The following is a 16,187-nucleotide window of genomic DNA, read 5'->3' on the forward strand; positions in this document are numbered from 1 at the left end:
TAATGATCACATATATATATTTACCATATCCAATTTTCTTCATGTTATAAACCCATACCATTTGATATTTGCCAATTGTAAAATTATGTATGCAACATTCCTCGATCTACTGTGTCAAGTGTGTACTGGGAATTACCTCATAGAAGGTGTACAGTGCAGTGGCTGACCACAGATGCTTAATGATCGTGACCCGCAGTGTCTGGACAGTATTGTCCATGGTAATAAACAGAAGCAACACTGGCTCAAATTATACACATTAAATGCAGGCGGTACCAGAAGCATATTCAGCAGGTCAGTGCAGCATTCTTTAGCTTCCATGGGATATGGGAGCAGAAGACCCACCAGAGTGCCCATTGGCTCGTGACATCATTAATTGGACCCCAGAGGACTGGCAACATGAAGGTATGTCTGAGAACCAAAACAGCTGTCAAGCTGCTCACCATACACTGCTACTAATATATCAGCACATAGATAGGCACAAATCCCTCAGGTGCACATCAAAACCACAACAAAGGATATTTTTACACAATTGAAGATGAGAAGCAGGCACTCAAATGGGATTTAATGGGAACCTATCTTAAATAAAGTGAAGGCTCAGCAACGACATTTTCGAGAATCCAACTATATACATAGTAGTGGCTTTGGTGAGCCATTGAGGGCGATTCAAATGTTCTGCCGGAAACTTTTTTTTTAAGACGCCCGACAGAGCAATTCAATTGTTGCTCTGTCAGGGCATGATAGCCGCCGGCGCTGTCATTTCTGCATGCACTCAGGAGGGTGCGAGCATAAATGTGTCTGAAACACCCTGGTTAGGGCGCGCTAACTGCAGATAGCACTCCCTAACCAGAAATTAAGATGGGTTTAGCCGTTTAGATGGCTAAACCTTGTCTTTTAGGAGGTGAAGAGGGCGATATATAATGAGCGCCCAGAACAATTGAATAGCAAATTTGGTGCTCATTAATTCTCACGCCCAAAAAAACATTTGAATCGCCCCCATTGAATCTGTGCTGTTATGGTGGGATCTGCCACAACAAGTATAAAAAGGGATGTGACCAGAACTATATGCTTCCAAGCAGGTATGGGCTAGGCTAGCATGTGGTCATATCTGCTTCCAGCAGGAATGGCCTTCATATGAAGTTGTGTACAGACTAACTGTCCTTAATAGTTAGGGCTGAAGAATTGAGGTAGTGCCGTGATTGTGGGCTAGCCGTTTTGCTTGTTTTTCTTGTTCCTTTATGCTGACAACAGTAAAGCATCATTTATTTGCTAAAACCCGGACAAGCTGTGATTGACTCTAGAGCAGCCTCTGATTGGCTGGCGGCCTGGAAATTATGCAAACCACCCTGTCTCCATCATTTACAAGTGAAGAGATGTATATGGAAACACATACATCTCTTCAGTGTCCGAGTGGTTTGGGCTCAGTCAGGTTGTTATTTTGCAAAGGCAGGGACTGTACTGGAGAAGAGGACCGACCTGCGAAAGGAGGTAGGTGAGTATTTATTTCTTTTTTTAGGGAAGCTCTGGGTTTTTAAAAGTGACAAAGGGACTGATCACAGGGGAGAAGGTAAGTATGTATGAGTGAGTTTAGTATATAATAAAATTTTACTATCTATGTTATGTGTGTGCTGTCATTATTTTACTACTTTTTTACAGTGGGGGTATGGGTGCCGGCCACCTGCTGGCACTTATAGTTCCACAAGTGCCAAAGAGCAGGAATGCTGGCACCTGCAGTCCCACTGTAAAAACAATAGTAGACATTTATTATTCTCACTATTACCACTGAACCCACCGGCCAGGGGTTTAATTTCTGGAAATGTTTACAGAGACAAATGCGACAAGGTTTACTATACAATATATAGCACATTTAAAGTAAAGATGTGCACTGACCCCCGTGTTTTGGTTTGGGATCTGGATTCATCTCTGTGTTTTAGTATTGGTTTTGCAAAAACCACCCTCAAGTGTTTTGGGTTGTATTTTGAATTAGTTTTTTTTTTAATTGACAAAAAGTTTTTAAAAACAGCTAAAATCATGTAAGTTTTGGAATCCAAAATCCAAATTCCGAATTGCAGGAAGATCAGAGTCGCAATTTATCTGGATCACCTAAGGAGATTATAACTGCAACTCGAATCTGTGCAGATTCATGAAATTCGGGTGGATTCGGATTTCTGGAGACCTGAACCGCACATATTTAATTTAAAGTGTATTATAGAAGATATTGTGAGTGTCTATAGGATTATTATGTTGTGGAACTGCTCTTTTGATACCAGTATTTACCCCTTTCTCAAACCTTGGTAAGGTTGCTTAACAAACGTTAGTAGTGATAAAGGGATTAATTTCAATATAGAGCATTCTTAAACTTTACTATAGTGGCGATCATGAGTGTCTACAACTCTATTTCACATTTGTATTGTGACTATCCAATTTGAACACTTCTATTGTCTTTGTGATTGTTTTATATTTTTGAGCTCCGCTTGCTGGAGTTTGGAGAGCGATGACCGGCGGTGATGGCTGACACAGGGAGATGATTTCAGGTGAGCGGTGTTAGTAATTTAGTTGTTAGTTAATTAAGTTGTTTCTCCTACATTTATTACTATGGCTGACCCTTGACAAAGGTGTATCACACATCGAAACAGCCGTCATGTCTGGGAGCTACTGCAATGCCTATTTTCCTGATGTATTCATCTATAATAAAGTATATGGCTTACATACTTTATCAGGATGGCTTCTATTGTTATTTAAATAAATGGATTGGTATTTTTTGCTACTTTCTGGTGTGCTGGTCCCCTTTTATTAATCCCTGGTGAAATAGATAAAGGCTGCATATATATATATATATATATATATATATATATATATAGTGCTGTAGATTGAAGATATGAGGCATCCAACCAATTGAATCTGCCAGTCTGCTAATAAGAAGCCATATCAATGATGTGCAGTGTGATTTGTTCTATACTGTATTGCAATAGGAGTTAAATACCTCTATCCATCTTTCTCACTTCAGCACTGAGTCTCCTGGGTAGCTTCTCCAGATCCACCCAACTCCATCCGACCAGTAGTATCAAATGGTTGTCTCCACTAGCCTCGGCTTTGGATAGAAAGTCTCCAATTCATATCCGCACCGACAGTCAATGTCAGTTCCTCCAGTCAGCGCTGTGATGCAGCTAACACTTGGACTCCACAGTGCAGGATCTTTCTGTCCTCTCCTGTACCCTCTAACTCCTTTATCACTAACTCCGTTTTACAGTTAGCGGGGCACTCCAACAGTGGAAGCCCCATGCCAATTACAAAACTAGCATGGCTTCATCATTTTGCCTAATGTGCTATTTTATATACATTTTTGAATATTAGTCTAGCATTACATATATAAAAACAGTAAATATAAATTTGCAGACAATGAGATCCTCATTAGCATATAAATATCAATTAAACATACATGGGTTTAACATATGAGGGTTGCTAATCAGAAGAATGGTTACATAAGTACACAAGATGGCCCAAATGTGGACAGAGCAGGTTTTTGCCACAGATTTAGACCTATGTTTGGGTGTTCCATATGAAATCAGAATAGGAAATAAAATGTGCAGGTTTTATGAACAGAAATACAAACATTTTCTACTCAAACAAACTATTAAAAAATCTAATTGAATGTGCCACAAAGTATATTTATGGCAAAAAATGGGTGTACAGTGTAACAAAAGTGGCCATGCTAGTTTATATTTTCATAATTTATATCTAGAGGGGTCAATTAATTATTTAAATGATCCATTGCACTGATTAAAATTTGTGTTATTTTCAATACTGTATAGAATATATTGATAAAGGAGCTCTCACGCTGCCTCAGTTCACCGCGGCCGCTAGGCACTAGGATCCAGAGTGACAGCTCCCAGAGGTCAAACCTTTGATCTGTGGTACTGCGCATGTGTGTCTACATGTTTTTGCTTCTCGGTGTCCTCCATTATGGATGTGCCCCTGAGTAACTCTCGACAGTGGGAGCCCAACTCCTCTGTCTCACCACTGCATTGTATATGTATATAACCCGCTGCCACCACTGACAATATTGCATATACAGTGAGTGCATTTCTGGTGCACCACAATACCCAGCAACTCTATAAATACTCTTGGCTGCAACTTGGGAATCCTGTTATCCTGTACTTGCTTCATTACCATTAACCCTGTGTTGACCTGTTTCTGTTTCTACCTGGTTAATAAACCTTCACCTGGTAAAGCCATACTTGCCTACACTCCCAGAAGTTGCGGGAGGCTCACAATTTTTCAGGTAGCCCCCCGCCCCTGGAAATGAAGGCAGATCTCTTGCATCCTGCCCACTTCCTAGTTGAGCGGGCAGGATGGGGAGATTTAATGGGGAATTTGCGTGTCTGTAGAGAGGGGGCAGGGCTAAATGATGCAAACTGCGTTGTGATTCCAAGATGGATTCCATAAAGCAGACACAAGGGACTTAAATTTGTAAAACAAAGAGGATAGCACAGAGCGTGTTACTAAAATGATAAAGTATGAAGGGAGTTGCCATCACCAAACACAAAGGTTTATGCAGTAGCAGGCAGCTAACCAGTTCATATAATGGCCTGTACCCAGCCAGCTGGGAGAAGTCCTCAGTGCAGCTGCTCCTTATTGCCATTCACTAGGCTGCATTCTCAGCCTCTGCAAGAGTTAGTGCTAGGCTCACTGCTGATGGAGATGTGCTGATGTGTGCAGCTTTTGGAGATATGCCAGAATGGACCATAGGAAGCTTTTGGTCCGCACGGTCACTCACACAAGCTAACAGGCTGACACTACTGGGGTTATAGATCACCTGCACAGGAAAAGTCACCATCACTAGCCCCCAGACAACCTCCAGGGCCAGATAATTTGTACTCCACCCTTGGCAACTCTGTTCTAGCGTCACTGTACAAATAAGTCTGTACCAACTTCAGTACAAGAATATTTGCCTTGCCGGCTAACCTTCGTTCGGTATGCCGGGTGTCGGTATTTTGTAGTGCGGCGTTGGGATTTCGATGCCTATCTTTAGTCCCCTGTCGGACTGTCAGTGTCGGGTTATCGGCATGTAGGATAGTGCCCGCCGGTATCCTGACTGCATCCCGAATATTCATGAAACAAAACAGTATGTTGTCCATAAAACAAGTACTGCAATTCAAACAATATAAGTGTAGTGACACCAAGCGCTAACAGGCATTGATGTGCAGCATCCACTACTATTTTATTTATTTATTTATTTATTACCAGTTATTTATATAGCGCACCCATATTCCGCAGCGCTTTACAGAGAATATTTGGCCATTCACATACTATCCACCTAACCAAAACTTGTGAGTGTCTAGAACAGGGTGTTATCCGGAACCCCTGTTCCTTTACCTGGATTTGACACTCACCATCACCACATGGTATGGAATATTACCTATTTGCTTTTTTCTAACTGCCTAATGTATATTTTTTGGAACTCAGTGCATTTAATTTGTCTATGATATTGAGGTATCTGGAATGTTGTATTTGCTACTATATGCACCTCTACCACTTGAAATTTAATAGAGAGCTTCTCCAGTGCTATTTGCATATGTATTTTGCTGCTACACTAAATGCACTTTATCTGAATATGTATTGGTTTTTTATAAATATTTTGTGCCATTCATGTAATACATTTTAGCCCATTTTCTGGATTAATAGAGACTACTACTTTTTCAATCCATTAGCGCTTGGTGTCACTACACTCATATTGTTTGCTCTTCTAGTTTTTTGGGTAAGGGATACCCTTAGTTAGTGCTAACCAGCTGCTTTTGGAATTGCACTCAGGGACGGACCATATATTTTCTATAAATACTGCAATTCACTAAAACAGTTGTTCAGTGTAGTCTCAGAGCTTCTAGGCAAAATGAAAATGTGACACAAGGTGCATCATCACTAGACCCATCTTTATAAGATGGTTAGAGAAAATGCCATGGAAGCACGATTATAATGACTGACCTTAATATATACAGCGATATTAAGCAGATTGTAAAATCAAATAAATACACAGCATTGCAAAAAGTCTGGACCCCAGCTAGGACAGGAAGACAGGTTAAAAAAATGTTTACAGTCCTACTGCAAAGTTTGCTTTATATACTACCTCATACTCCCTTCTGGCTTTCAGTACACCCAGACTGATTAACAGCAGCCTCAATAAATGTTATGACATCAAGATGGCCAATGACAGGTGTAAAAACTATTTGTCACTGCCTGAGATTTCAAATTGTACTACAGGTATAACATATGAGTAAAATACCTTATACTGTATTTCTTATTTTAGCAAAGTTGTTGGTTTTCATAGCAATTTATATCCTATTTCATGAGAAGCCATTGGCCAAAAAGGCTGTAATGTGTGAAATTCTCTCTATATATGGAACTACAGAAAATGTATATAATAGAAAAAAAAATTTGCACCCATTATCAAGACAAAAATTCCTCACAGTGAACAAATGAATACTATCATCTGTAATTAAAGGTCACACCAAATTACAAAGGAATTGGCATTGTGTGTTGAATACAGCCAAACCAAGAAGGTCAGGAACAGAAAAGCCCTTGCACCAAAGCCAATTGTCTAAACAGGCCATAACTTCAGGTTACTATAGGAAAAGCTGAATAATAAAGTCATTTATTTCCATTTATAAGAGGGATTTGTTTCCAATTTGCTTCTATTAATGGTAAGTGAAAAAAAACAGGGCAAGGTTCTGTGCTATGAACCTGTGTATTTTTTGCTTGTTAATATATGATTAAAGTGCAATGATTTATTTGCCTGGAAACATATCCACTGTAAAAAATGTGAAAACTTCTATAATTTTTAATTGCAATTTCTTTTGAAAGAAGGCTATAGGCTGCTGGACAGTCCTTGTTTTGTTCCACCAAATATCTTACAATAAATTATACAAATCATATACCAAAAAATACAAGATAGTGAGGGGAGAGGTACGAAGTGGTGTTGTGTCAAATGCACTATAACCAGCGCTGTGTGATACTTACTGTATATCAAATTTCAGAATGTATGAAAGCAGATAACGTAGAGAAAGTAATTTTTCTCTATGGTATCTGCAAACATCTAACGATTTCACTGTTGCGCCATACAAATGTATGGTGATGGAAAATCATTCAGATATTGCTAAAAAATGATAAGCGCACTTTGTGGCTTATTGGTTTTTATATATCGTCAGGATTAACTTGCCGGTGTGTGTGCTGTACACCGGTGACTTCTGTGCACCAGATCTTGTGATGTTTGTATTTTGTACATGAGTAGAGGGGCAGGCCACCAGGCAAGACACAGCATATCAGCACTAGGCTGAACGGATTGCTGAAGAGGAGAGTTTTCTCTCTTTCACTCCAGTGGCCAAATATGTTGACACATCTCAGCATTATTGCTTCCAGCTTCGACTTGATATTTGCCACTATAGCACGTCTCCCCGAGTATTCCTTAAAATAGAATGTTTTTCACTAATATTGAAACGCACTACCAATAAAAAGGTGCCCCATACAACCACCTAGTGCTTCCATATAGCTGTCAAAATATTGTCTCACATAAATCTCCCCTAGTTATTATATTAAATCACTGTGAGTTGTTAAATGTTACAATTTATTTTTAATGTATAGTAGGAAACCTTCTCCTGTTAGTTTTGCCATAATCCATCTCTTATTATTACATAAAATCTTCCCCAGTGACTGGACATAAAACGATCCCGAGTTATTAGTTAGAATCACCCCCATTTAGTCTTACCTTGAAATCATCCCAATTACTGAAAAACCATTCTTAGATAGATGTACCATAAAGCAATCCTGATTAGAACACTAAACTTTTCCTAATTACTACATGAAACCATTCTCAGTTATTGCATAAACTCATGCCTAAATTATGATATGAAGTTATCTCCATTCTCAGTTATTGCATGATCTCATGCCTAAATTATTACATGAAATTATCTCCATTCTCAGTTATTGCACAAACTCATGCCTAAATTATTACATAAAGTTATCTCCATCCTCAGTTATTGCATGAAATCAAGTGTATCCATGAAACCTTCCCTAAATATTGCATGAAGTCATTCCTAGTTAGTTTAGCCATGAAACCATATCCAATTATTACATGCAGCAATTACAATTTATTACATTAAAGCATCCCAATTTTGCATGAAACAATCCCTAATTATTGTATAAAAAATACCTAATCATTACATTCAACCATCCCAGGTTAGTTTAATTATGAAACTATTTAGTTACAATTGTCTCAGCTGTCTAATAATGACAAAAATAATATATATATTATAAGAACTGTTCTAAAGATAATAAACAAAATCAGATACTGTAGTAGCATATTTATCAATGCTGGAAAAAAGCCCTGATAGGTATAATTTCCTATTGGCACAGTGGCATAGAAACTATCATACAATCTCTGCAAAACAACAAAATGCAATCACTTCACTTCCGGCAGAACTACTCCGAATGCATGGCCGTCTGCAAGCAGCCATTATTGGAACCCTCACAGAAAAAATATGCAATATTGTAGCCTATACAAAATGAAAAGGTAGTGCTAGCCATTGGAAAACAAGCTCTGATAAGCCAATCTTTTCAGAGCTTGATATATTTAACCCTATTGCAGTCCCCATAGATTTCATTGGGCCTGATTCAGCAAGGAACGCAGTTGCTAATACGCACGCAATCAGACGATTAATTCGCACTGCACATGCATAGCAATGCGCATGTGCGAACTAGCAATTGTGATGGGAACTGCATTTGCAGAGGCTACGCAGACCTAGAGCAGAGTGATTGACAGGAAATACGGGGGTGGTCTGGTGAACGCAGGCGTGCCAGTGCATTTCAATGCCATTGCAGTGGCATGCATAAATTAGCCACTGTGTGGCTATAAGCAGCCAAAGCACTGACAGCGTGCGTGGATGTTAGCAATTTCTGAGTAAGGTCTGGGCTTGTGCAAGTGTTCATAAGGGTCTGATGTTACTCGATGTTACCATGGTTTCGCTATGTTCACCTACTATACAGATGTGAGTAAGGGGAAGTGGGCGTCCTTATGTCAGGATGCGATCGCAATGTGAATGCAAACATTTAAATAGCGCCGCTGATATTAGCAACTGCGGTGTGTGAGTAAAAGCAGAATAGCCATCTATGCTGAATCAGAGCCATTGAGGGCTGCTTTTGCAATTGAAAATTGTTGGATTGCTGCAGCAGATATTGGAATTATCTGCTATTAAAAAATTAAATTTGGGGGAATCTTAGTTTATGTGGAAATCCTTCGAAATGGCATTTTCCACAAAAAGGACTTAAAAAATATATACGTCTCAATGTAGATATGAAATCCTCTACAGTTATTACATGAAACCATGTCAACCACTTTTTCCAAGAAACCCAACTCAGTTTATTGTACAGTATAAAAGAAAAAACGCTGTGATTTGGGGATAATGCGCAGATGTTTAATGAACTAGCTAATGTCACTTAGAAATGTTTTTTTTTCTTTGCATGAATTTATCATCTGCTAATAAGGATTTTAAGCAGGACTGTGCAGTGTGCCTACAAACTGCAGATATACTAAAGTACAATGCACCTAAACAGACAGAACAATGGTGTTCTAATATAGGCCAAGGACAGTAAGGATATGTATGCACAACTGCAAACATGCACACTGAGACAAAGATGCTTATACCCATGAGATGGGATGTAGTCGGCATACTAGCGTGCAGGATGCCGACGATCTAAATACCGGCGCCGAAATCCCAACAGGTCGGGATCCTGGCACCAGTATCCCTAATGTCGACATACCGAAGGTTAGTATCAGGGAGGAGGGGGAAATTAGCGTTAGGTAGCGGGGTTAGGTTTAGGCACTAGGGGGAGGTTAGGTTTAGGCACCAGGGAGGGGGAGTTAGATTTAGGGTGCAGGGAGGGGGCGGTTAGGTTTTGGCACTATGAAGGGGGGGATTAGGTTTAGGCACTAGGGGGGAGGTTAGGATTAGGCACCGGGGAGGGGGAGTTAGGTTTAGGGTGCAGGGAGGGGGCGGTTAGGTTTTGGCACTACGAAGGGGGGGATTAGGTTTAGGCACTAGGGGGGAGGTTAGGATTAGGCACCAGGGAGGGGGAGTGAGGTTTAGGGTGCAGGGAGGGGGAGGCTAGGTTTAGGCACTATGAAGGGGCGGGGCTAGTTTTAGACAGCCGGGATTTCACACCCAACCCCATGAGACAGCTATGTTATTGGGATGCGGTCATAATGCCGTCACTTAGAATACTGGTGCCGGAATCCCAATACCTGTCAAGATCCTTGTGCAGGCATCCCAACCTCCCGTATCCTGAAGGTAAGTAGTGAGGTTAGGGGGAGGGTTAGGGGTTAGGGTTAGGCACTAGGGGGAGGGTTAGGGTTAGGCACTAAGGTGGGGGTGTTAGGTTTAGGCTATGGGGAAGTTAGGATTAGGCATCGGGGAGTGAGGGTTAGGGGTTGGGAGAGGAGAATGTGTTAGGATACCAACCGACAGGTGTTGGTGTTTTAACCCTGTTAGGATACAGGAATCTGAATTTTAACAGCTGGGATCCCAAGCGCCGGCATCCCGTACCCATATTATTTGCCAGTGGGCAGGGACACTGATGTCATGAGGGTCACAAGCAGCACTGTAGCAGGGAACTAATGTGCATTATGCCGACCCTTCTGCCCCCAGGACATGTGAAATCATGATGAAGAGGGGGCCAGGACCCAGAAGCTGAGTGCTGGACGCATCCTAAGAATGCCCCAGGTGGATCTCCAGGCACCCTTTAAACCAAAATCATTTGGAGCCCTCCTTAATGGCTGGTGCCAAGAGGGGGTAGGAATTACTGAATACCTGGGCCTGTGCTTGTTCAAGGGACCTACTGAGGTCCGAACTAGCTGTTAAGGATGAGAAATGCATAATATTTTTAATTGATTTTTTTATACTGGAAGTTGCTATGCCTACCAAAGCTAGTCACGCCTTCTCATTAGCACCCAGGTCGCAATTTGTTTCGATGGCTCTGCCCTCAACCTTGCGGCCTGGCTGGCGTCACTAGTCGCACACTCCTAGTTAAAGCCCTGGACACTTGTGTGCTGGTGACTGATTGGTTTGTTGTCATACCACTGCCGCTGAGAGGTGCTATCTTGTTGCATGGCATATATTAGGCTATTTTGCATTTGTTTCCCTTACACAAGATAAATTTGTTTCTGCTGTGCTACTAAGCATCAGCCCTAACTTTTGCAGTAAATAATACATTTACATAAAGGATTATACTTTATTATATATACTATAGATGGCATGCAAATCTACCGAAATGCAACTCAAGTAAATTTTGCACAGGGTAATGGACCTGGGTGTATCATTGACACCTCTCGGTGGGATAGGGATAAAGATCTGGATACATATCTACAACATACACAAAAACAACATTTTGTTTGCTGATATTGAAGATATTCCATAATCTATATATAGCATTCACAGGGCTTCTAGAGGACACAATCTGACCAGATTCCACCACCACGGGAGTGGTGAAAAGCAGTACTTTTATTAAGTTGTAACGAGAGGTTACCTATTAGTCAAAAGGTCTTCTCTGAGTATAAGGTAGTATTTTTTATCACAACAAATAAAATTTTATTACATTGTTGCCAAGATGCCACCGCAAACCCTTTACCAAAGGCGGGAAAATTATAGTGTTGGTTTACTGCTGGTGATCATCCTTTTTTAGAAGAAATGGCTTTTGCAAGATGCAGACGCAGGATTTTGACCCCCAAATGGCTTTTGCGAGATGCAGGCTCTGGTGAGTTTCAGGTGAGTATGCAGATATTTTTAAATTGGAAATCATTTAAAAGGCAAAATCAAGTTGATTCTTCTTTTTAAATGACCGCTGGTTACTACATAAGCCCCTTAGTCTCTTTTGCTGCAGTTAAACACTAATGTGCACATATATGCAGCTATAATGTATTGCACAATAAGAAATTTAAATTGTGTGACTTATGTGAACAATCAGATGGGCCAATGTGATAGCAGGGCGTGCTAAGTGGTGCCAGTCTGATTATATGGGCATGCGCTATAGAATCTCTGCTTCTATAATGATTCCACACACAGTACTGTTAGATGCACTGATGGATTATGCTCATTGTAGTATTTCCTACAATGTATGTGCTGACCATAAAATAAAGAGCAAATGTGCTGATAAAGATGCATTGTGTACACCTTACACATTAAACTTATTTGTATAATATGTTATTTGTATAATATGCAATTTTAATGAGTAATTTGTAGATACAGTATAGATTAGTAAAAGGGGCAATGTGCAAATTGGTGATTGCTCTAATAACAAAACATACATTGAAATCTGCAAGCAACATACTGTACTTGCAAAATAATGAACTACAGTAACTATACTCTATAATGCTACATTAAACACTATAAGAAATCCAAATGAACTATTCTAGTCACAAACTGCTGCATTGTGTCACGCAATTGCCCTACAATTGCAATCACGCAAGAAATAAACTTGGGGATGCTAAGAATTATATTAAACAAAATATAAATTTCATAGAGTTGTTGCACACTGCACATCATTGCAACCAAAGCTCTCTTAATCCATTCCCTTTATGAAAGCAAGCCATACACAATTCAATGCAGCAATACCCCCTTTGGCAATGAGCCTCAGTTGAAATAAATAAACCTCTAATACCACTCATCCCCTGTGTTGGAACAAATCCAAATGTTTGGTACTTGTTAATCCTATCCTGTTTTTTAGACATGCCCTTGGAATTCTGTGAGTTTTAGATGCACTCTTACCATTAAATGCCTACAATATTAGGAAGTTTCATATTGGGAGGTAAAACCAGAGTCAATTATCTAAATGATTTGTCCGGGATATACTATATACTCATTATAAGAAAATGAATAAACACTTAAAAAAATCAAACTAACAGCTAGATGTATAGCAGACATCTGTTTAAACCTTAAAAAAATAATAAAATGCACCTCTTACTTGAATAACAGTTCTGATCAATGACATATAATACAAACCAGATCATAGCATTCTGTCTCAGGTGGCATCTTTTATATTGATATTTTGTAATGGTATGGAGGAACTGCACAATACATTTATAGTGACATTATCCTGTTTCTTCTATATTGTACACATTCTAAAACTTTTATTACACCCACTGAATACATTAAATATTAAAAGATTAATACATCTGCATACCTGTTTAAAGAAAATAATTAATTGTGCATCATCTGTTTAGCAGCACATATGTAGTTTTAGTAAATATATTTTTTGAAAAGCTCAAATGTGTAATTTTTTAAAGTTATCTTGCTTTGTCTACTCTGCATTTTTGTTATATAAAATCACAACTACATGCAATGATGTTAGGGAAGTTATGTATTGAAACCTTGTGGACATAAGGGTTGTCCAATTATGCAGATCACCAAATGATAGTTCACCACACTGACAGGAAAGCTGAAGCTGGAAATATGATCATTTTTCTGACACATATTGTTTTATTTTTTTTACAGTAAGTGAAATGCCAGGGAATGTCTCATCACTGAATAAAGTACACATATGCTATAATGAAATCACAATCTAAAAAAATGTAAGGCTGTTTTTTAACCATACCTGACATGCAAATGATGAAATTGGCTTGAAGGAAAAAAACCACCTCCCAAACAATTTCCATTCTAGGATTTTCATACCACCTGCATCACTCAGCGGAACGATCAATATAACACTTCCCAATGGTTCAGCACTGGTCCCTTTCTGCCTGAAGGTATTTTCCAAATATGTTTACACATGTCCCAAAAAAATCCAGACAAGGATCTTAACTTGATTCTGTTCTCCCCATGAGAAGCAAAAACAAAATAATAATAATAAAAAAACAACTAATACAACACAATCCAAAAAAAACTAAAAAAGCCAAAATAGAAATAAACAAAAGCAATCTCCAGAGCCAGATCTTCTAGAGAGCAGAGGCTGTAAAATATAGCTAAATTAGTAGTTGACCAGAACGATCATTATCCATGTAGCCGATCCCCAATGTTGGACCTTAAGCTTTTAGTTTATCCATTCAACACATTTCCCAAAGCGGACATCCTTCATTTGTACTATTTTTTTTTCTTTCTGCAGGAAGAGAAAAAACAGGGATACTAAAAATCAAAGTGTTTTGCAAGGCAAATAGAAAAATAATATAACACCAGTGTGATGTTATGTGACTGACTGCTGCAGATAGTATTGAAAGGATTTTTCATTTCTGCAGAGCGCCTACTCCATCAAGCAGTAGGGGGCGCTCAAACATCACAACTTACCATCGTCTTTTTTTCCCTTTCCCCCAAGCGCTGCTTGAATGGTCCATCCTAAAGGATTCAGGTGCTCTTCTCCTTACTTCCAATTTCTATATACATACTGTATCACTATACTGGATTTACAGACAAATACGTTCAACATAACAGACATCGGTGTAATGATAGCTGCAATTGCTATATGCAACGTGCTACTTTAAATGAATGCACACATTTACAATTAATCTGAGAGTTATGCTGTTGAGTCCCTGGCAGACTGTGGTGACCTGCCAAAGCCTGCAGAGATATTCTATCTGTATCATCGGTTGTAGTATTATGTTCACAAGCCATAGTTAGTTGTATTTAATGAATGTAATAGCTGGTCCAATACTTACCAAACATCCAGACTGCGCTGTCCAGCACGGCTCCCTCCTGAAGGTGGCTCAGCGGATGCACATTAAAGTGCTGATGGGGTTTGGGGGCGGGGGATTTTCAGAGTAGTACACTACTTTTCAGACATGTGTTGAGCTGGGGAATGTGAGGGTAGTATGATCCAGATAGGCACATCAGCACACGGAGATTAACAAGGAGAGGTGCCGCTCATGCGCGCTTCAGCAGCCATCAGAATGCTGCGCACTGGGCTGGGGAGGGAGCGCTCTGCTCTGCTGCAGGTACGATGCGTGGCTGGGGCAGCCCTGCTAAAATCCCGCTGCTCGCAGCTCGCAATTCTGCGCTGTATCCACTATAACAGGACTAGACCAACGTCCACCACACGTCACAAGACTTGGATTTGCCTTCGCTTGACAAACTGACCAGCCAAAAGAAGTAATCTGTTGTGGAACATTCACTATGCACTTCTGAGCTGCTGGATCTCTCCTGCTCTGCAGTGACTTCCAATGCTCTGCTCTTTCGATTTAACCTGCTTCTATGCTGCATTTACTGTCAGTCAGAAATGTTCAGGGTTGTACTCATATACAGTATGAACCATTTCACTAATGTTTAATGTACAGATTTTTTTCTTAAAGATAACTCTCCATGCATGGTCACAGCATCTCAGCTCCACAACAGATATATCATGCTCTGCTGCGTTTACTGACACTTCGTTCTGCTTCTGCGCAGCAATTATCGTCAGTCTGTGACTTCCACCGAGCTGCAATTCACTATCAGTGTGATGTCCAAAGCTGTAAACCGCGCGGTCCCTGGGCCAGTACTGTCCGGCACTGTCACACTTTCCAAACTTGCATCACTTGGATTTCCCATTCAGTAGAAGACCTGTCTTAAATCGTTCACGTTAAAGAGCTGGATATAGAACAGCTTCATATCATTCTCTGGGCTGGGTACAGCTGTCTGTGTGCCAGGTGCACATTAATCCTATGACATACTCCAGTCGTTTCATTGTACAAGGACTGTGACTTGTGGATAGAACATTATAGCTTTACATTTTGCTCTGTATCCTCTAAGCAGATGCTCGTTGTTTATTGCTGTTTTCCTTTTGTGTGTGTGTAGCGGATCGGTGTCATTATTTCTGGTGCACAGAGTATAACACACACTTTTCTGTGATTATTGCCCACTAAACGTGTAGTTACCCTTAAGGCTAATTGACTTAGTTATACCACATTAACTGTTTAGTTACAGGTCCTTTATATACTGATTTAATCACTCAGATAATTCCTCTGGAAGGGACAAGTTGAAATGAAAAAGAAATATATACTAATAAAGATTTAAAAACCTGTCCTGTGATTGTCAACACCCCCTCCTCCCATCTCCAATATGACATTTTCCTGTATGTACTGTACAGTATGTACCACAAGCATTATTTCAGCTCTATCTATCTATCTATCTATCTATCTATCTATCTATCTATCTATCTATCTATCTATCTATCTATCTATCACA

The 16,187-nt window shown here is 39.8% G+C and overlaps 1 protein-coding gene across 2 annotated transcripts in view; it reads right to left on the reverse strand.

The window, feature by feature from the left end:
- The window catches only part of CA10 (carbonic anhydrase 10 (inactive)), a 388,895-nt gene extending 373,301 nt beyond the window's left edge, over window positions 1-15,594 (reverse strand). Inside the window, exons 1-2 of one of the 2 annotated variants that reach the window (XM_088473334.1) lie at window positions 14,687-15,594; window positions 13,633-14,133 (exon numbers count right to left, since the gene is read on the reverse strand). In XM_088473334.1, coding sequence (XP_088329460.1) covers window positions 13,633-13,693 — 61 coding nt within the window. In that variant the 5' untranslated portion in view covers window positions 13,694-14,133; window positions 14,687-15,594. Of the gene's footprint in view, window positions 1-13,632; window positions 14,231-14,686 lie in introns of those variants that run through there. The other variant, XM_088473335.1, reaches the window with a different exon arrangement.
- Between the last annotated feature and the right edge of the window lie 593 nt (window positions 15,595-16,187).

This window comes from Taudactylus pleione, unplaced genomic scaffold (genome assembly GCF_031769625.1).
Source record: "Taudactylus pleione unplaced genomic scaffold, aTauple2 ptg000016l, whole genome shotgun sequence".
Lineage (NCBI taxonomy): Eukaryota > Metazoa > Chordata > Amphibia > Anura > Myobatrachidae > Taudactylus > Taudactylus pleione.